Raw genomic sequence first — 22370 nt, 5'->3', positions numbered from 1 at the left:
GCCGGATATTTGAAAAACTATTTTTTGTTATGTTACTATATAAATTTATCTCTAAATTAAATTACTCCTCTGTTACTTGCTTCAGTTGACTTTCAGGGATATTAATGAACAAAAATGTTGTTTTCATAAAATTTATTTTAGATAAGAGAGGTTGTACTTAGATTAAAAAATTGTTTTCACCCATTGCAAGAATTTAGTATATGTTTTACTGTGAGTCTTTTAAGGTGATCATGTGTTCTTTGAAATTAAATGGTTACTTTATCTATTAATCCTATAACAAAGGTTTCATATTCTTATCCTGATCATTGGAAGATTTTAAACAGCGCAGGGTCCAATTTATGTTTTAATATGACTTATACTATGTGGAAAATTAAATGTTGGGGACAACAAGTGTGGAGGCAGAGAGACTAACAGTTAAGACAGTGCAATAATTTGGGGATTTATCCAGTGACATGCCAATGGCTTAGATCAGATGGAGAGGAAAAGAGGTGCTTAGATCTGTGTTGAAGGCAAAGGCAATATAATTTGCTGATGTATTAAGGAAAAGAAGAGTCAACGATTACGGTAAACCTTTTGACATGAGCAACTGAGTGAGGAGTGACAACTTCCTCAGAAGAGGAAAACTGGAAGAAGCATTCTCATTTTTTTATTTTTATATCATTTTTTCAAAAGAATCTAAAGCATTATCCAGTCTCCTTGTCCTGTTATTTTTGTGTCTTAAGTGATTTATTAACATGTTCTGTTATTTATAAGGGAATTATTCTGAACAGAAGATAAAACATGTGTTAGCTCAGTTCTTCCTTAGGACCTAGGCCTTTAATTAAAATGTCATTATTGATTATATGTATTGCAATATCCTATATCCAATTAATGATGGTATTTTCTGAATATACTTTGTTTGGAATATTTCTTGTTTCTCTCCTTTCTGCTACATTCTCACTTCAGCTCTTCATACATGGTTTTCTATAACAACTTTTGTACTGGTTCCCTAATGGAATAAGGGGTCAGAAGTACCCTTGCATATAGAGACAGGTAGACAAATAATTGACACACATGACAGCTATTCCTGTTATCATCACTATCAACATTATTATAGGATTTGGGTTCTTTAATCTCTCACATAGTCCAATGCAGTCTGAGGAAACCGAGTGGCTTTCAGTGGAACTGACCCCCACAAAAAATTACAGTGATACCTCGGTTCTCGAATGCCTCGGTTTTCGACCAAATCAGGATTCGAGAAACTTTTGTCTCGGAATCCGAACAAATATTTGGAACTCGAACTTCCGAGTTGAGCCGAATGGCGTTCATTCGGCCCAGCGCGCCTTGCTTGCGTCATCAGTGTGAGTGCAGAGAGAGAGTCACGCTTTGTGGAGTCCGCTTTCCTATTGGGTTTCATTGCTTCGATTCTCGAACAATTCGGTTCTCGACCGTCCTCCTGGAACGAATTATGTTCGAGAACCGAGGTATCACTGTATATTGGAGCTTTAAAAAACTCTATGCTAGTAGAGTTTGGAAGCCTGTGGTCATTCTATTCCTCTGGTAAAAATATTTTGGCATCTGGACACTCTGAGCGTGTGGTCAAATGTAGCTATTATCATTAAGACTGCTCCAAAGTTTAGTCAGCAAATTCATTTAAGTTGTCGGTGTTTATATGTGAGTGCCTTATACATGGTTTTGAGAACCATAAAATAAAATTCAGAAGCATATTTTTTCATTCTTTGTAATTATGTTTTTGACTAGAAGTATTATGTTTTCCCTAAACAAGGTAAAATTTTAAAGCCAAAATAAAACCATGCTGATATTTTGTTTATATTTTTAAAAAGGTATCCTTCAGAAAACTTCTGCAGTGATTATTCATAGTTTTCTCTCTTTTCTTGTATGGTTTTTATTTGCATCCAACATGTTGCAAAAAATTCTTTTAATTTTAAAAATTTATTTATTGTTTTAGTGTGTTTTGCTCAGAACAGCAAGCAGGTCTCTCCTCTCCCCTGTAGCTACAGGACTCTTATTAGTATTAATAAGACACATGGAATACAGCTGGGATTCAAACAATCCTTAAACTAGGGTTTCTTCAAATGGTAGAGAGGTAACCATAAGGGTAGAAGACTGCATGTAGAAAGAGTGGATATTGGAATTTAAGGAAACAGATACTTGACTAGCAGAGCAATCTACATTTGTGATTCTGGGATCATAACTTTCTCTGAAGTTACCATTGTTGCTGTGTGAACATAAAGTGGAAAGGCCCATGCCCCCTTGCCATTTGTGTATGGTCCCTAAGAAGCATAGAACCCCAAGGCTTTAGGAATATAGAGGAGAGATTAATGATCATGAGCCTGTACCGTTTTAGAAGACTTAATGAAAAAAGATCGGCTTAAGTTCATTTATATTTTTAATATAAACTTTGGACTAATAATTTCAATAATTCCTGTTTCTCTTTGCATAGAAAATTGTTAGGTCCTATGGGGTTTACATAGCTAGCTAGTCACATTTTATTAATTATTAATATCAAAGTTGAATAACCACAGAAGACAAGGGTACAACATTAGTTACAAGGTAATAGATCTATTATGTCATATTTATGTTGGAACAGAAACAGAGGCTAGGCATTCAGTGGAGAAGAGACTCCCATGGGATGATGTCTTGAAAGCAAAGGAATTTCAGTCCATTTTTAAGAACAAGTAGACTGGAGGGCAGAGTAGATGCAATGATATTTTATGTGAAAGCTGAGAAACACAGCTGTTTCTTGGGAGAAGGAGCAGATTCCTTTGGCTGGACAAAGGATTTGAATAAGAGAGTTAGGGGATGAGGTGTTATTATTTTTAGATTACATTAACATTTTCTTCTGGGGTCGTATATTCTATGTATTTTGACAAATGTATAATGACATGTATCCATCCTTACTGAATTGTATAGAATAGTTTCACAGCCCTAAACATCCCCTGCGTTTCATAGGGAATTAAATATTTTTGTTTTGTTAATCTTCACCCAAGGATATTTTTCCATTGATTGTTTAGATAGAGTGAAAGGGAAAAAGAGAAAGAGAGAAATATCGATATGAAAAAGATACATTGATTAGTTGCTTCCCGCATGACCGCAACCAGGGCTGGGAATTGAACCTGCAACCCAGGTGTGTGTCCTTGGCTGGAATTGAACCCATGATCCTTTGGTTTCAGGCAGACACTCTAACCACTGAGAAACATGCCAGGGTGGGAATTAATTTTTTTTCATTGATTGATGGATTTTTAGAGAGAAAGAGGAAGGGAAAGAAGGGAGAGAGAGAGAACGAGAGGGGGAGAGAGAGAGAGAGAGAGAGAGAGAGAGAGAGAGAGAGAGATCCATTTGTTGTTCCACTTATCCATGCATTTATTGGTTGATTCTTTTTTTTTTAATTAATTAATTTATTTTAGTTACAGATATTTCTCCTTTTCCCCCTACTGATTCCCCCCTCCCCCTCTCTCCCCGCCCTGTTCCCAGTTTTGTCCATGTCCATTGTTCATGCATACATGCATATAAGTTCTGTGGTTTATCTCTCCCCCCACCCCCTCTTCTGGGGATTGTCAGTCTGTACCCCACTTCCACATCTCTGGGACTACCCCATTCCTCAGACTGTTGTGTTCATTATATTCCACAAATAAGTGAGATCAGATGATACTTGCCTTTCTCTGTTTGGCTTGTTTCGCTTAGTATAATACTTTCCAGGTCCCTCCATGTCGTCTCAACGGGTAAGAGATATTTCTTTTTATAACTGCATAGTACTCCATTGTGTATATGTACCACTGTTTTTTTATCCATTTGTCTACTGATGGACATTTGGGCTGTTTCCAGATCTTAGCTATTGTAAATAGTGCTGCTACAAACATGGGGGTACATATATTCTTTCGGATTGGTGTTTCAGAAGTGGGATCACTGGGTCAAATGGAAGTTCAATTTTTAACTTTTTGAGGTAACACCATATTGTTTTCCATAGTGGCTTCACCAGTCTGCAGTCCCACCAGCAGTGCACTAGAGTCCCCTTTTCTTCTTGTATGTGCCCTAACTGGGGATTGAACCCAAAACCTTGGCATATTGAGTAACACTCCAACCAACTGAGCAACCTTGCCAGGGTGGAATAAATTTGAATCTAATATTCACAAGGACCTTTTCAGATCATTATGGTAACGTACTGTCTGGAAAACTTTCTTCAGCAATATAAATAGTAAAAATAGTAATAAAAAGATTATCCTGATATTACTGAAGGAAAGGATTGACTTTAATTGTACTGCTAATTTGACTTTGGAAAAAAATAAAATTATACATATAATTATATTATATATATATATATATATACACACATATATATATGTGTGTGTGTGTGTGTGTGTGTGTGTGTATACAACTACAATACACTACCTGGTAAGTTGAAAAATTGAGATTTAAGTGAAAATTACTAATAAACCCACCATCCATAGGTGAACTGATATTTCATTGAGCATCTTTCCTGTCTTCTGTTTTCTGTACATGTATATTTTTGTTAAAAATAAATGGTGTATGTTGTTTTATATCTTGCTTTTTTTCAGTCAATACATAATGAACAGAATTCTGTGTAATGTAGTGTTCTGCTACAATGTACTTTTTACACTCTATTGAGTATAGACTTCATGATTTCATGGATTATCATGATATCATTATGAAATGTGATAGTATTGCATTTTATAATTTTGCAGGTGAAGAACTGAGTCAGATAGATGGGGTAACATTATTTAATGAAAAGTATTTACACTTGATCAGGAGTCTTCCTTTTGTCTTCTTTCAACCTCCGACTCCATTAATTGATCTATTCTTGAGTTTTGTTATTGAATCTCTCTGGATCTTAGTTTCCTTGCGTTTAAAAGTTAGTACTTGCTCTAGTATCTGTAACCGTGAGTTTTTTAGGATGTCATAGCAAAATAGGAACAAAGGTAAGACTAAATTATTTCATTAAATTGCATCAATTGACAAGTCTTTCTCTCTCTCTCTAACTCTCTTTCTCTAACCTCAAAGTGTACAGATTTGAATTAATTATAGTCTTTGGTTCATAATAGATTCATACCATTGGCTGACAGATGACCCCTTTTAATTTCTTTTTGTTTTTGGTGTCAATACTATGTACTAGATGTCTATGAATTCTCCACCCCACAGTAGATTCTAAGGATGTCTACTAGTCAAAATCTAAGTTGTTATTTTTTTAAATGCAGATGACATATGTTTTCATTTGCTATTATATTTCTAGCACCAACTAGTGTGTGGTTCACACCAATTGCTCAATCACTATATGTTGCACGATTGAATGGCCATCACATAGACCTGCTCATGGGATGAACATTTACTGGTAGAGGAGAATCCATTGTCAAAACTTGCTAAAATGTAGACATTCACAAGAGACAGATACTTAAAATAAACACATGCCATTAAGGTTAGTAATGAATGTGAGCTAAGACTAAAACAGATATACTCACTAGGAAAAGCTAGGCAGCAGTGAAAGACTGAACAAACATTTTATTAAATATGAGTTAAAAACAAACAAAACTGAGCAAAACCTTCATTGTTTCATATTGTGTGAAAACAAAATGTTTGGAACATAGCACATTGGAGGAGTATATACCTTTATCCCTACAGTAACATTAGGATGCTGGAGGGAATTTTAAATATTGTCACTCTTCAAATGAAGATAGAACATTCAGAAAAGTTTAAGTGATTTCTCAAGTTCCCATAGCTAGTAAGGGGCACCTCTAGGATTCATACTGTATCTGTTTGATAATAAAGGTAAGGTGATGATAAATTGTCTTGAGATTGTATTATAGGTCATCAGGAAATTTAAGAAATAATTCTTTCTGAAATACCTTTATTCTTTAACTGTTTGACAATCAGGAAGGGAAATTCCACTTTAGAAAATCATGTATAGAGGGCATATATTAAACTTGTGTACATGTAAGCCAGGAGATTGACTCCATTAGCATTGAACTTTTTGCAAAAGCCATTTGTCTCTGTCTTGATTTGGAATTTCTTCTTTAATCTCCCTGGTGGGCATTGTTGGTTGCAGTGCATGTCCTTTTCGATCTACAGTTAAGCAGGTGATCGGTGTTGCATTGCCAGTGTACCTGATACCATCTTTATGCTGTTACAGAATTATAGTAGAGGACACAGTGGATTGGCGACCCCATGACAGAATTGTCCTTAGCTCCTCCTCTTATGAGCCTCACGAAGCAGAGGTCCTTACTGTGAAAGAAGTCAAAGGCCAGCATGTTAGGATGCAGGAACGGCTCAAACACCGGCACCTTGGTAAGGCTTTGTTTTGATGGTGAAGGAAGTGACTGAGCCAGGAAGAGCATGTTCTGCCCAGGGCCTTGGATCTGATCGCCATTCAGAGACAGATAGTACCTTCCTGCTGTCCTACACGTATCCCAGGAGGCTTTATCTCTAGCCCTTCATCAAGTGTATTGCCTAATTAAAAAATATTTTGATGTGAGGGGCTTTTTTAAACTTTTATTTATAATGACAAGCCTAGAAGCCAGCAGAAGGTTAAGGCTCTTGCTCAAGATCACTAGCCATTTTCATCTAGGCCAGAATAGATCTCATGGGAGCTGAGTTTCCAGTTCATTTCCTGGCACTCTGAATTGCACAATTACTTAGAATGTGGTAGTTATTGTAAATAATGACTTCTTTTTCCATACTTAGGATGCGTCCTTTCTAACATAAAGTTCATTTTATGTATTGACTACTACTGCTACCAAAAAAACCACCCCAAGTGCCTTTTCTCAAAAAAAAGTGTTGAATATTTTTATACAATATACACAGTTAAAATATATTGCACATAAATAATAAATAATCATAACCACAAGATTCCTGCTTCAGTGTAATAAATACATCTAACACTGGAAATATGGCAAATAAGTGATAAAACATGGAAAGAGAAGGGTTAGGAAATATTTTTTTGTCTTTGATTTGTGAGAGGGAAATACATGTTTTCAACAGGACTATATCTAAAGCAATATAATTAAATCATAGTTCCAAGGATGATTTCTGTTTTTTTTTGGTTTTTTTTTTTATCCTCACCCGAGGATATTTTTCCATTTTTTGTACAGATAAAGTGGGAGGGAGAGAGGGGAAGGGAGAGAGAGAGAGAAACATCGACGTGAAGGGACACATCGAGTCGCTGCCACCCGCATGACCAACCAGGGCCGGGGACAAACTGCAACCGAAGTATGCGCCCTTAGCGGGAACCGAACCTGGGTCTCTCCGGACCGCAGGCCGAGGCTCTAACCGCTGAGCCAAACTGGCCAGGGCATGATTTCTGTTTTTAAATTTTACTTTTCTTTATTGAGTTTAGAAAGAGAGAGAAGAGGGGAGAGGGAGAGAGATAGAAACATCGAAGAAAGAGAACATCGATTGGTCGCCTCCTGCATGCCCCCTACTGGGGATCGGGCCCACAACCTGGGCATGTGCCCTGACCAGGAATCGAACTGGCGACCTCTTGGTGCATGGGTCAACACTCAATCACTGAGCCACACTGGCTGGGCATGATTGCTGTTTTTAAAAAGTGTCTGAGAGGAGAGAAATCTTCAGTGCTCCTTGCCCATCAAGTGCCTCACATGGAGGACAGTGACAGAAACCAGCACTTGGCTCTCTGGCTCCCACCACTGAGGAGGCTCCTTCAGGCAGTAGTGAGCTTGAGACCCACCGAGGGAGGACGCAGCTGCTGCCCAGTGTCCAATTCCTCTCACACATCGCTGCTTTATTCTGCCACTGCCTCAGTGGCTCTGGGATTCCTCACTGTCATGAAAGAAGTCCACAGACAATGTCCAACCAAATGCTGAGTCTCACATTGATGAATTGAAGGAAGGAGGCTGGGGACCCCACTAATTGGACATGTCTGTCCTGCCATCCCTGCACCAGTAACCTGTTCCAAAACCCACAGTTATTGAGGAGAAATGAATTCTTGCTCCAGCGCTGTTACTCTGATCCCCCAAGAGACACACGTAAACGGGCTTTTCATTTCTCAGCTGACCTTTGCAAAGGATGCCCGAGGAAAAGAGGACCTTAATGTTGGTAGGACTTCTGAGGGGAAAGGAGTGTTTTCATTTGGTGGGTTCCCAGGGACCAGGGCTGGCGATGTCTGAAATAGGTTATTAAAGGTTTTTCTCCCCCAACTCCTTTTGCCCCAGGAAGTGTACATGTCATGGAGGATGGCCGCTACATTCGTCTGGCTGCTGAGGTTGGACTTTTGACCCGAAATATACAAATCCAGCCTGATACTTCATGTAGGGGGGGACTACGTGTGGGGTCCTTCAGGAAGTCCAGCAGAGAATTTTCAGGTAAACGAAAGTTTAAGTCACTAAGTATGACCACGTGGAGCCTATTCATCTGGGACGCTCAGAAATTCCAACTGTGAGCATGTTCCTTTATAAAACACAATGTTCAAGTTAGGTGGCTCTTCTGTGCTCTGAGAAACTATGAATTTTTCAGTCCTAATCTGTGCTTAATTATCAGTGTGTTGTTAAAATAATATACTAGCGATCAGCGCATATGCACATTTTTACCTCAAAGAAAACATCTTCAGCAGATGTGAAATTTCCTCTGCTTTGAAATTATAGATGATTTAATGACCACTTGAATTTTATCTCTTTCCTGAATTTCTATTACTCTTTCCCAGTAGCATGCTATATCTGATGGCAGGCCTCAGCTCATGCTATAAAGTAATAGCATAAATTTAAATAAAAATGATTTCCCTATTCTAGACTGCTTTAAGAATCAGTTCATTCTCTCTTATTTCTTTCAAGTTTTAGCTCTTAGAATGCTGCAACATTATTTGATTAGTACTTTATTTCTAACATTTGTATTCCTTAAATTTTATTCCAAAGTTGTTTTGTACTCACATAAATCTGGTCAAGGCTATATATCTCTGGAGTTCTCCCTTAGAAAGTCACTGTGTATAGGAATACAATACAGGCTTCGAGAAAGCCTGAAAGAGAAGATCTCACCATCTCCCAAATACATTGAGCACGGAACACTTTTCGTTGACACATCTGCTTCACCAGTATGATAAAGGGCAGTGTTTGGAGCTCACCTCACAAGACTAGTATTTCTCGTCCATAAAACAAGCTTTCTCTTCATCAGTTCTCAACACAAGTGATTTTCCTCCTCCCCATCTTCCCCAAGGACATATGGCAATATCTGGAGGCATGTTTGCTTGTCCCAGCTTTAGGGGTGGGGTAGGAGGGGGCTCTCCTTGAAACTATTGGGAAAATGCTAAAATACCCTACACTGTGTATAGGACAACCTTCCATGAGAAAAAGTTATCTGGTCCAAAGTATCCATAGAGTTGAGGTGGGAAATTCTGCTCAAGAAGGCTGAGACAAAGGCTGGGCCCTGATCCTATAGAATGAGACTATCCTGAAGTTGAACATGGAGAATCAGGGAGGGAGAGCAAGGAAGGGCCTCTTTTAGCTTAAATTGCTGGCCATGCCTGAGCACGGGCACAGGTGCAGCCCAAATGGCCAATCCTCTCAGCTGAGCACCAAGTGGTGGTGAGCCAACAACAAGACTGACTTGGTCCTGGGCCTCTGACATTGCTGACTGACCCTGGGGGTTTTAAAATAATCCCCAGGGGAAAGGGAAGAGAACCTATACTGGATGCTTCTTATGGACCAGGAACTATGCTGGTTTTTATTTCTATTTTATCTCAGTTAATCCTAACATCACCGTGAGACAGATGTTTTTATGGACGAGGAAGCAGTCAATAATAAGATTGCCTGCTTATTTGTAAAATTCTGTCATGAACTTGTAAACTCCTTGAGGATAAGGTTGAGTTTTCCGAGTATGGTTACGGCTGCATATTAGGTGCTCAATAAATGCAAAGGACAATAAATAAATAAAGAGTAAGAAAAGCCATCCAGCTAGAACGTGACAGAAGTCACATTCAAATGTAATCCTGCATCTGAAGCCCTGGTGAAATAAAATTTAGCTATGTAAACATTTTGGATTTATATAAAAGTTGCACACAGTGTATGGATAGTTCCTGTATACCTTTTATCCAGTTTCTCTCACTGGTTATGTCTGACATAAGTCTGGTACATCTGCCAAAACCAAAAAATCAACATTGGTGTGTTACCACTAACTGAACTCAAGACATTATTCAGATTTCACCAGCTTTTCCACTAATGTCCTTTTGCTGTCCCAGAAGCCAATCCAGGTTCCCGTGTGGTATTAAGAACCTTTGCATTTCAGGGACTGAAAAATATTTCCTGAGGTTTTTGTCTAAGAACAGATTAACCTATCAGATATAGAATTCCCTATGCAAATTTTAATGTGAGATTTGCTTTGACATCTTTAAAAAGATTATTTAGATAGAGCTGCAAGATTCAATTTATTTACAAGTTTTGGTCAGAGTCTTTTTTGGCAACCATCTAAGTTGATAATCACTAATATTCATTTCTTAAGCTTTTATTCTGTGCCAGATACTGTGTGGTTTTAATCCCCATGAAAACACTATTCTTACCTCTGTTTTAATTATTTTTTAAAATAATATTTTTTCTTTATTGATTTTAGAGAGAGAAGAAGGGAGAGGGAGAGAGATAGAAACATCGATGAGAGAGAGCATCGATTAGCTGCCTCCTGCATGCCCCACACTGAGGATCAGGCCCACAACCTGGGCATGTGTCCTGACTGGGAGTTGAACCAACGACCTCCAGGTGCATGGGTGGATGCTCAACCACTGAGCCACACTGGCCAGGCTTACCTCTGTTGTAGAATCGAGGAGGAGATACTAGAAGAGGTTCAGTAACTCACAGAAAGTAAAATAGGCCAAACTGACACTCAATGCTAAACCCCCTACCCTTATGTTATACTCTACAGAAACATAAGCAGAATGAATAAGCAATTTTGAATGTGGGTCTGTTTGCAAACCATCTTCCCTCTTCCCTCTTGCCTTGGCTCTGAGTGGCAGGGAGCTGTCTGAAGTCTGGTATTTGGCCTCCTCCAGCTTGAACTCACAGCTGGACCAGTGGTAAAGAGGCTGAGAGTCCAGCTGACTGGGGTCAGACTTCAGCTCTACCACTTGCTAGCTGTGTGACTGAACACCTTTCTTCCGTCCTGCAAACCTCAGTCTCATTCTCAGTAAAACAAGGATCTTCACAGGGTTGTACGGCTAAATGCATAGATCCTGGAGCCAAACTGTGACTTAAGATAAATGACTAACTCCTTCGGGTTCTGACCTTCATCATATATAAAATGAACATAATGATGGACCCTCCTTCACAGGGTTGTTATCAGGATTAAATGTGTTAAATACATGTTTTATTTCATCTAGAACCTTTGCATTTTACTGTAACATACTCAAAAGTCTGGATTAGGTGGGATCTGCAGGTGTAGGTCAAGGGTGTCATATAAGGGTGTTCAATGGTTATAGAGCCGAAAAGCAGACCAGAACTTATAATTCCTACTTTTAAATTGGAGACCTATGTCAGTCTTCTCCTTCCGACCAGCCATATCCAGTAACTTGTACTCAGAATTGTGATTTGCAATAGGAAATAGTTGTGAACCAAATTATTGCTAATTCTCTGTTGAAATGACTAAGACAGTTTAAGTGTGTACTGTTAACTAGTTTTTAGTCTTATACAATTTAAAACTATGCAAGTATGACATTAAAAAAACAGTATTCTGAAAATAAAAAAAGAATATAGTGTGGCTAAGATATAGAGTTTTATAGAATTTTTAAATGATTTAAAAATATGTTATTTCCTCCATCATGCCCTAATCAAGACCATGTATTGCGTGTCATGTTTTGGAATATATATTGAGCAGAAATAAAATTTTTACTTATGCCATGCCCTTAAGAAATGTTTAAAATGTTTTATAGAGGTGGCCATTATATTTTTTATGCAACATCTTTTTGGGGATGGCTATGACCTTCTCACACAGGTCACTGAGACACAGAGAGGGAGACAGGACTTTGAGGTAAGTGTACAGGAAGCATCTTACCTTCATTCTTACCCAGTCCCTTGACTCAGCCCTGTGGGCAGATGCCTGGAATCTTTAAGCTAGGTATGCCTGTCTCCAGTGCCCATCTGCTTTCTCTGTCTTTTCTTTCCTCTTCCCCCATCCTATCATTGGACTCTTCCAACATGAAACCTTTTTAGGCATTAATGTCATCTTCCAAAGATTCACATTTTGTTAGTAGACTCACTGGCATGAAATACTGTGCTGGTGCCGAAAAGAAACAATTACATTTTAATAAGATGTCTGCATATTCTGGTGCCAATAAATGGACCACCCTTCTGCCTTTTGTGGGGAAGACAAAAGTACTTGATGATATGCATTATATTTGCAGGTGTCCTTCAACTTTTAAATGTAGAAATTCAGAACTTTGGGTCACCATTGTTTTCATCCATTGAATTCACTAACGTGTCGGCAGGATCCTGGATAATGTCTTCTACTCTGCACCAAAGCTGTGGTGGAGGCATTCATGCTGTTGCCAGTCATGGGATCATTTTAAATGACAATGTGGTGTTTAGCACAATTGGCCACGGCATTGATTTGGAGGGTCAGGCCTATTCTCTCTCTCATAACCTTGTGGTTCTGACGACACAGTCAGCATCCACCGTTTGGGTGGCAGGAATCAAAGCGAACCAGGCAAAGGACATCAACCTCCGTGGTAATGTTGTGGCAGGATCGGAGAGACTTGGCTTTCACATCCGAGGCCAGAGATGTTCCTCTCCTGAAGCCCTTTGGTCTGACAATGTGGCCCACTCAAGCCTTCATGGTCTTCATCTCTACAAGGAAAGTGGATTAGACAACTGTACTAGTATCTCTGGCTTTTTGGCTTTCAAGAACTTTGACTACGGTGCCATGCTGCATGTGGAGAACAGCGTGGAGATAGAGAACGTCACTCTGGTTGACAACACTATTGGTCTTTTGGCAACAGTATATGTGTCTTCTGTGTCACAGCATTCCATCAGAAATGTGCAGATTGTGCTTAGGAATTCAGTCATTGTGGCCACTAGCTCCTCTTTTGACTGCATTCAGGACAAGGTTAAGCCTTGCTCTGCCAACCTGACCTTAATGGACCGAGCTCCTTCCAACCCGAGAGGGGGTCGCATTGGTATTCTGTGGCCTGTGTTCACCTCAGAACCAAATCGGTGGCCTCAGGAACCATGGCACAAAGTGAGAAATGGCCAAGCAATTCCAGGAATTATGAAACTTCAAGGTAGGGTGTTTTAACTTATCCAAACAGTGTAGTTTCATACCTATGTGTGTGGGATTTTTAACAGCATTCTGAAATAATATCAGCGACAGAGTACAGTTTAGTCTAGTGCTTATTGTACACTGGCCACCTGCTGGGTATTGATAACCACATTGATGGTTTATAATGGCAGTGTTACTTAGGTAAGTGTTATTTTTTCTATTATACAAAGGAAGAAACACAGATGCAGAAATTGTGTCTAACTGGGTTGTTTACTAGTTTACTAGGGTAACCAGGAATAAACTCAAAGTTATACCACTACTCGTGCAGTTAATCTTCTATGAGATCTCTTTTGTAATACTGTACTCATTCCCCGTTGGATTTTTATCAAACCTGTGATAAAAGATATTGCTCTTAAGACAATATGTTGAAATACTCTTTCTTCTATTTTGCCAACAGTACTCATGTCTTAAAGAATTACAGATATTTAAGTCAAGATTTATGTTAACTCCTGGAACTTGTCTGGGTAGCTTAAATTAACACCTGAACCTACAGTAGCAAAGATTGTTTAGTTGTGTAGTTGATATTTGTTGTTGGTAGTTTACATGATCTAATGTTATGACATGTTAAAAATTTTTTTTCAGATGTCACCTTTTCTAGTTTTGTGAAGAGTTGCTATAGCGACGACCTAGATGTCTGCATTCTGCCCAATGCAGAGAACACTGGAATCATTCATCCCATAACCGCAGAGAGGACCAAAATGCTAAAGATCAAAGATAAAAACAAGTTCTACTTTTCTCCTTTACAAATCAGGTACCAGTTTTAGTATTTATAAGAAGCCATATCTATGAAGTATTTGGCAATTCTTCAAATCCTTAAATGTATTTTGAAAAAGAATAAAATCATCAATGAAATAAAAATCAGCCCTCTCGGAAAATATGTTAGATTAATTGAATGGCCCTTTTTCTTTACTCCTCCTATGTTTATGTCCTTGGACATATGGTTTTTGCAATCTCTCTCACTAAAGAGGCAGAGGTGAGTTTTCTCTCTTGAATCTGGCTTGGCCATGTGACTCTCTGGCAAACAAAAGGGGCAGAAGTAATGCAGTGCAATTTTTATTGATATTATTTTACCATTTTGTCCTTATTAGAGATATTTCTTTGGGATGTTTTTAATCACTGGACAAAATTTACCCTAATATCTTGACTATTCTTGTAAAGTATGGTGTCACTAATCTTCAGAAGGAAGCTTCTAGTGGGGAGAAGAGACGGAATGTATTGTCAGGAATCCCTGAACTAAATAATGTGACTTAGACAGAGTTTGGTGCTCAGACCAGGTGTAACACTATTCTTGACCATATGATCTGAAAGTTTTATTCAAGAATCTGAAAACTCGGCAAGGCATTATTTTTGCCATAAAAGGGAGTGGGAAATCAGGAGCAGGGAAAATGGACTACTTTTCCTTCCCCATGACATTGAGGAAAGCTCCTATAGTTGGACGAAAAGAATCAAGAAAAAATCACCCTAATAGGGAAGTTTATGTTTTTGGCCCAACACCCATCTCTTTAAGATGCCACCCCTGAGCCACTTTTGGCCCCACACATTATTAGGTATGCAGTTTGGGTTATCCTGTCATTTTTTTCTACTGTGCAATTTCCCTTATGTTCATGTATTACCTCTGGGATGAAATAGTTATAAAACTAAATTATAATAACTAGCATGTGATTCTTTGTACTATTAGTACTTAACACATAGTTGGCATGCAATAAATAGTTAATATTATTACTGAAATACCTAAAAGTATTAGACCAGGGGAAATCAAATCAGTTCTCTATAGTTCAGTGTTATAATTGTCTATTATTTGTTTATATTCCCTGCATGACTCTTAATTCTGAAAGTATAGAAACCATGTTGGTATTTATCACCATTGTATCCCAAACCTGTAATAATAGGTTTTCTATAAATATTTGTTGGATGAGAATATCAATTTGTACATTGTTTACATATAGCACAAATATAATTGATAGTTATAATGATAATCTTATAATTCTGCAAGGTACCAAAGTTCCATAAAAAATGATCACGCTATTTTCAGTAGACATAAGAGTTAGAAGCATTTTATTATATCTTACTGCTTAGAAAATTATCAATCTCTGTAAAGATTTGGGCAATATTAATGTCTTTCTCCTTGACCATACAACTGGGAAATAGCATTTTTATAAAGTTTTACTTAATATCTATGTAACAAATTACTAATAATAGAATCTTGTTGAATTTATTTTTTATTGTATTAGTCATACTAATATTTTTTCATTTCTGTTGCTTATCATGAAATGAAAGTTGTTTTCTGTCTATCTTTACAGGGAAGATTTAGAATCGCTGGTCTGTCCTGAATCGGGTTGTGAAATTCCAAAGAAATATCTCTTTAAGGATCTGGATGGGAGAGCCCTGGGTCTACCTCCACCAGTTTCTGTATTTCCTAAAACTGAGGCAGAATGGACTGGGTCCTTCTTTAACACAGGTTGGTTATAACAGGACTCAATGCTTCCAGTAGAGGGAGCGTGTACGTGGAGGGGTTGGTTTGGCTGTATTGTCTACTGGGAACCAAATATCCTGGAGAGGAACGGAGTTCTGGAGTTGGAGCCTGTGCTAACATGCTGCTCAACTCACCTGCATCAGGAATGTGAAGTGATTAAGAGATGTTGTGATCACTATGTGGCCTCCATGAGATTATGAGATTGTCTGTGTCGGTGTCAAAGGTACTGATTCTTACCACCAGCTCTGTGCACAGGTGAGAAGAACAAGACTCTCACTAGTTTAGTTACCTGGCCTGAGGCATCATTCTCAGTGCTCAGTGTTTTACAATGTCAGCTGCAGAGCCAGCTTCTCTGGCTTCTGACTCTACCTTTGTCTTTCATCAACAGTCAAGGGTTCTCAATCTGGACAAGTAGTGGAGCAGATGGCATGCAGTTTGCCGTCCTCTTCTCCGTTTTTTAATTGTCCCTGGGAGATGTATGTAGGGTTTGGGGTGGGAAGGCTATGATCCAAATTCCTTCTTCTACTGCCTCATACAACCAAAGCCCATTTAGCTTTCAGTGTTTATAGCTGGACTCCTAGAGAGATCAATGTCCTACTTCCACAAACAATGAGATTCTGAGTTTTTGTTTGAGTTCAGGTGGAACCTGCTGCAGATAAATCTAAAGAATTTTCCCAACTTTAGTGGTTGATTCTTCAGGTTTATCTTCTAGCCTTTCTGTCTTTTTTTAAGTTCTGAATGTGTGGCTGTCCCAGTCTATGTCCTCAGATCTGTTTGTTTGTTGTTTATGTTTTTCTTTTCTCTTCCTAATTGTGTTCCCAAGGCAAGGTTGAAATACTGGGAATTCCAATTTATATTTTCAGCCCAAACCTGACCCTGAACTTTGGCCTGGTATATCCAACTCACTCCACTGGAAAGTATAATTGGCATATCATACCTAACGTGCCCCAAATGGGATTCTTCATCTTTAACCCTACCCACAACCTGCTTCTTCTTTAGTTGACTCTACTTCAGTAATTGGTACCATCATTTATAATGTTATTTAAGAAAATATCTAGAAGCAATAAGTTATTCTTTTCATCCTAACTTAAATTTTTCCACTTCTAACTATCATCATCTCCCACCTGACAAGGTAATAACTTTCTAATCGGTCTTCTTTCTTATGCCACTGTACCCTATAGTCTACTTTTCAATGATAGCCAAAATGATCTCTCAACTTTCCAGTGGTTTTCTATCCCCCTCAGAATAAAACCCAAACTACAAACTGTGTAGTATCTGGCTCCTGCCCAATACTCCTACTTTATTTTCTGTGACACCCTTTTTACTTACTCATCATTGTCTTACTTTTTCTGTAACATGATAAACTTATTCCTACCTCAGGGCCTTTGCATTGGCTATTTCTTCTGCCACAAAAGTCCTGTTCTCACTTCTTTGCAGAGCTGGCTCCTTCTGTTCAAATGATAACTCTGCAGAGAAGCCACCTCTGACCACCCTAGCTAAAATAAATATGCATCCGTTATCCTCTGGCCCCATTATGTCTGCTTAGTTTTTGTCAGAGTTCAATTACTTAAAATTATATTATAAATGTACCTGCTTACTTGTGGATTTACTGTGTGCCATTTTAGAGTACAAGCTTGATGAGGGCAAGAATTTTGTCCTGTTCACTATTATATATTTGGGGGATGCTTAAAAAATATTAACTGATAAACTGATCAAGTGAATGAATAATTGATAACCGAGGATACTCTTAATATGCTCTTTTCCCCAAACCATTCAAGAACATACAGAACAAACTGACAGCTTCAGGCCATTGGTTTAAGTATTTATCTATAATATCGAATCCTGGAACCAAGAAGTTTCCAGGTATCTTTTTACTTGTTCTCACCTTTCTTCAATTTGAAATACTACTACTACTTTATAGCATTTGTCTTTTAAAGAAGTTTAACATTGCATCTTTAATTACCATACAATTTCATGCTTCAACATTTTTTAATATTTCTCTCAAATATTTTCATAGGTTGAAGGTTTATCTTTGCAACAGAGTGGCAACCTGTGGGGTTTGCAGGATAGGTTTTAAAAAGTCATTGCTGAGTACATGAAACATGCTGAGTAAATATTCATTTTGATATGTTGGTTATAGCTGTTGAATAAAACAAGTAAATAAATTTTTGCACAAATGAATGAAAACCAGAGAAACATTTATATTGAGAAAATATGTGTAGAGTAGTTAATGGAAAAAAAAAGATAGACAGCTAATCTCCCATTACTAGTAATTCTATTCAAATAGCTTTATTAAAAAAAATAGTTTATTAATTTTAGAGAAAGAGAGGAAGGGAGAAAGAGAAAATGAAACATTGATTTCTTGTTTCACTTATTTATGCATTCTTTGATTGCTTTTTGTATGTGCCCTGACTGGAGATCAAACTCACAATCTTGGCATATGGGAACAATGCTCAAACCAACTGAGCACCTGGCCAGGGCTTCAAATAGCTTTCTGTAGTAAGTTGTTTTATTGGCTTTAAGTATCATTGCACTGTTATAGGGATTATGTAATTGAGAAAATAGCATCATATTTTAAAATAGGTACACAAATAATTCTGAGTTTTCTCTAAACTTGTGGGTTTTGGTGAAGATCCCATTTCTGTGAAGTCAGTATCAAGGGATACATGTTCCAGAGTACTTAGTGAAAATTATATTTCACAAAAGAATTAGGACTGAAGAAAGGATCTTAATTTGGGCTGTCCCAGAAACACACCCTGATGCAAAGATTAGAATCCAGGTAGTTCATGTGGGGGGTGAACTCAGGAAAGTAGAGAAGGGGGGAAATGAGCCAGCAAAAGGAATGAGATTATTAAAGGGTGTATGGTCAAACTGGTTGCCACTGTGGACAGCTGGAGCTCAAGTCTGGTGGGAACTCCAGGAGACTATGGAAACATGACCCAAAATTATCCCAGCTAAGTCGTGGAGAAGCCAAGGTGTTTAAACTTCAGATCCCTATTCATCTCTGGCTGAAGGATGCTAATGGGGACATTAATCCTTCAGCCCTATGGCTTTCCCTGAGCACAGGCCACCTGCGCTCTTTCCCGTGGCCAGGGCAGACCTTTCTCGGAAGGGAGCCATAGGTCTTTGTAGTTGCAGTCTTTTGTTTGAGGAAGTGAGTGCCAAACCACTTGGGTGTGGCTCTGAAAATATCTCTTACAAACCAGAGCTCTAAAATGTCTGCCAAATCCTCCATGAATGAATAATAATGTTCTTTTGATGAACTCTTAGGTGCTTGCTTACCATGGGGTGTCAATGCACTATTTAGGCACAGACATGCTTGCGCTCCTGGTTGCAATGCTGCATCTTTTATTTTCTCACTCTCTAGCTTGGAAGTGAAACATGATTCAATGATGGTAAAACTCGGGCAGGTATTCAATGTGTGGACAAGCATGAGCATGTGTATGAGTGGCTGAATGTATATAGGGGGGTATATATGACTGACTGCCTCAAACTCGTGTTTTTGAGCTTTATAACATTTCAGATGGGGTGGCTGTAGGTTCCAATTGCATGGATTCCCACAGCAGAATCTGCTGGGTTTTTTTTTGTTTGTTTGTTTGTTTTTATCCTCACCCGAGGACACCTTTCCACTTTTTTTTGTTCAGGTAGAGTGGGGGGGGGGGGGAGAGGAATAGAGAGAGAGAGAAACATCGATGTGAAAGGGACACACCGAGTGGCTGCCACCCGCACAACCGACCAGGGCCGGGGACAAACTGCAACTGAGGTACATGCCCTTAACGGGAACCGAACCCGGGTCTCTCAGGACCGCAGGCCGACGCTCTAACCGCTGAGCCAAACCAGCCAGGGCAGAATCTGCTGTTTACTGCCCTAACATACATCCCTGTCCTCCTGCGTTGAAGGAGACAGCCCATCGTAGACGGTGCCTTCCGGGTACTAATAGAACGTAGTGTTTTCCTTAGACTCCCAAATATGAATAGACCTCTCCTTCTCTAATTCAAGTCCATTTTTATTTTTTAAACCGTTCTCTTCCATGACACTTTCTAGTTCCTGTTCACAATCCAGTGGATGAGAAAAGTACAAATTTAATCTTGAGAGAATGAATGTCTATTTGTTTTTTCTCCATCAAGACAAGACTCTATGATCTTCTATAAAACAGGGAGAGCGGTGCAGCAAGGGTGAACATGAGAACCCCTGGAACCCACTCGCGCATGTGTTCCAAACAACATCAAGTTTAACACACTCTTATATCCTTTCTCGATTTTATTGACAGTTTGGAATCTATTGCTTCTGAGGTTTAATGTTAACTTAAAAGACAAAAAAAACCCACAAAAAACCCACAGATTTTAATTGCACATATCAGTTCACATGCAAAATTACTCACTCAGACAGATATCCACAGGTCCCTGCCTATTGTCATATACTTCAGCATCAGGAGCAAAAATTATCCATGTGGATCAGCTATGAGGAATACTGTGCCAGAGGGGTTTTTATCTGTGCAATGCAGGGTGTGCAGCCGGGGGGGGGAAAGCAAGCTGTTAATTTTGTTTTGTACTTATCTGTAAGTTTGCATTTGCAGCAGCTTGGAAACACGCGTGACAATGGAGTGCAAGGCAGCTAATCCCAAGCAGGAGATCCTCTCAGAACCGTTTGCATTTTATTCTAGGAAGGATTTATTTTGATTACGGAGGCATCTGATCATCTGAAAATGCAAAATCACTTAGAAAAACAAAGTCTTGAAATTCATACCCCATTTAGGTAAGAATGGAGAGATACCAATGCTTTCCACTTTGCTCCTTGCCCCAGACGACAAGCAGATGGCATCGCCTCTTAGACCAGTTCACACACGTGGAACACTGGTGGTGTGGGGAGAGGGCTGAAAAAAATCAGAGCTTCCGTTTCAATGGCATTTTATAGCTTTTCAGATGTGATGAAGACCGTACGGGGAGCTGGCCTACGCCGAGCAGTTAGCGTGCTAAGCACTGACCTTGGCATTTTCATTTATTCAGCGAGTACATTTGACCACCTACACCATCCAGCTCCTTTGTAAGGGTAGAACTAGAGTTGTGAACAAGATGATGTTCCTGCTTTCATCTAACTTATGACCAAATAAATAAAAATATTCCAATAGCAATGAGAGTTATAAAAAAAAAAAAGTGAAGTAGGGTTTTGGACTAGAGAGGTAGTTTAGGTGTGTGTGCGCATGTTATAAAGAAGTTAATATTTGAAATAGAGTTATACTTCCAATGAGCCCGAGGGAGGTGTGAGGAGTCATACTGCTCTGAGCAGAGGGAGGAGCCTTCCAGGGAGAAGGACCAGCCCGAGCAGAGGCTCTAAGACGTGATGGGTGTCTTGTGTCTGAGGGTGGCTGGAAAGGAGACCCGTGCCAGGGGTGTGTAGTGAATGAGAAGGGGAAGCCACGAGCCACCCCCTTTATAGGCCAGGGTAATTTAATAAGATGGTGTTGGAGGGTTTTAAGAGAGGTGGTGATAGGATTTTATTTACTCTGAAAATACACAAGCTGCTGTGGAGCGAGAGGACAGTGGTGGGAGGAAAGTTGGGAGCAGGCAGTGCAGAGAGGGGGTTGACGTCAAGGGGGCCCGAGAGAGGCCCTACTCCGTGCGCGGTCCTTCTCCGGCCCCCAAACCCTTGCACCACTTCCCCGTGAGATCATGACAAAACCTATCATTTCTAAACACAACGATCTGACAGAGAAATGTTATGTCCATTGATTCTAATAAATAAAACGCGAGCTTTTATTTTTATAGGTCTAGTTTGTCTGATAATTGAGACTGTCTTTCTAAAAGTATTGGTCCTCAAAAAATTGGAAATTTTAAACAAACAAAACAAAATGAAAAACCCATGTTCTCCTGCCAAAATTTCTTCAGTGTAGCAGATGCATTTCATGTGCTTAGGAAGGCTGGCTTATCATCTGAATCATCTACGACATTAAACGTTCACTGGTATGTAGATGGGATTTTGAGGCAATAGGTATTTGTGAGGCCTGAGCCTTTGTGTTTAAATACACACACACACACACCCTCCCCAAGTGGTTCTGCCGTGTTAAGGTTTGAGAAACAAATTTTAGTTATATGCTCATTTTGAAGTAAATAGACAGAATGTGAAGAAGATGATTAATACTTTTCATTTAAAAAGTGGGGAGTTTCAGTTTCTTCTGAAAAATCAAGACTAGCTTTCTGAGCCAAATACCAACAGACATAAACATATTTGCTTATATATACACTGGCTATCTTTCCGAAACGGAAAAGAACATGAACTAAAAAAATCACAGGAATATTTGCAATCTGAATTAAGTCTTTGAAACGTAAGAATATAGGAAACATTTTTGAAACATAGATTATTTTTCCTACTATTGACGTGAATTGAGTGACCTCAAAATGTCACTTTCATAATACATTGCTGGATAAAAATGGGTACAATGCTAAGTTTATTTTTTTTTAAATTCTACATTGAATCATTATATTAAAAACTGAAACTCATGATAAGCTTTTCCCACACTCCCCTTGACATTTCCCAGCAAAGTGCTGTGTTCTGACCAGGATTTCTGACCAAATTCACCTTCAGGGCAGGTGAGAGTTTCTCATTCTTTACCAGGAGAGGGTAAGACACATTTTTCAAATTG

General features: G+C 38.9%; 1 protein-coding gene across 1 annotated transcript in view; it reads left to right on the top strand.

Annotated features, from left to right (window-relative positions):
- The window catches only part of PKHD1 (PKHD1 ciliary IPT domain containing fibrocystin/polyductin), a 471475-nt gene that overhangs the window by 322221 nt on the left and 126884 nt on the right, over window positions 1–22370 (top strand). Inside the window, exons 55-59 of the mRNA XM_036248838.1 lie at window positions 6143–6297; window positions 8181–8330; window positions 12344–13219; window positions 13840–14008; window positions 15558–15715. Of these exons, the coding sequence (XP_036104731.1) occupies window positions 6143–6297; window positions 8181–8330; window positions 12344–13219; window positions 13840–14008; window positions 15558–15715 (1508 nt within the window). The remainder of the gene's footprint in view (window positions 1–6142; window positions 6298–8180; window positions 8331–12343; window positions 13220–13839; window positions 14009–15557; window positions 15716–22370) is intronic.

This window comes from Molossus molossus, unplaced genomic scaffold (assembly GCF_014108415.1).
Source record: "Molossus molossus isolate mMolMol1 unplaced genomic scaffold, mMolMol1.p scaffold_m16_p_8, whole genome shotgun sequence".
Taxonomy (NCBI): domain Eukaryota; kingdom Metazoa; phylum Chordata; class Mammalia; order Chiroptera; family Molossidae; genus Molossus; species Molossus molossus.
This window is presented reverse-complemented; position numbering and strand designations above follow the sequence as displayed.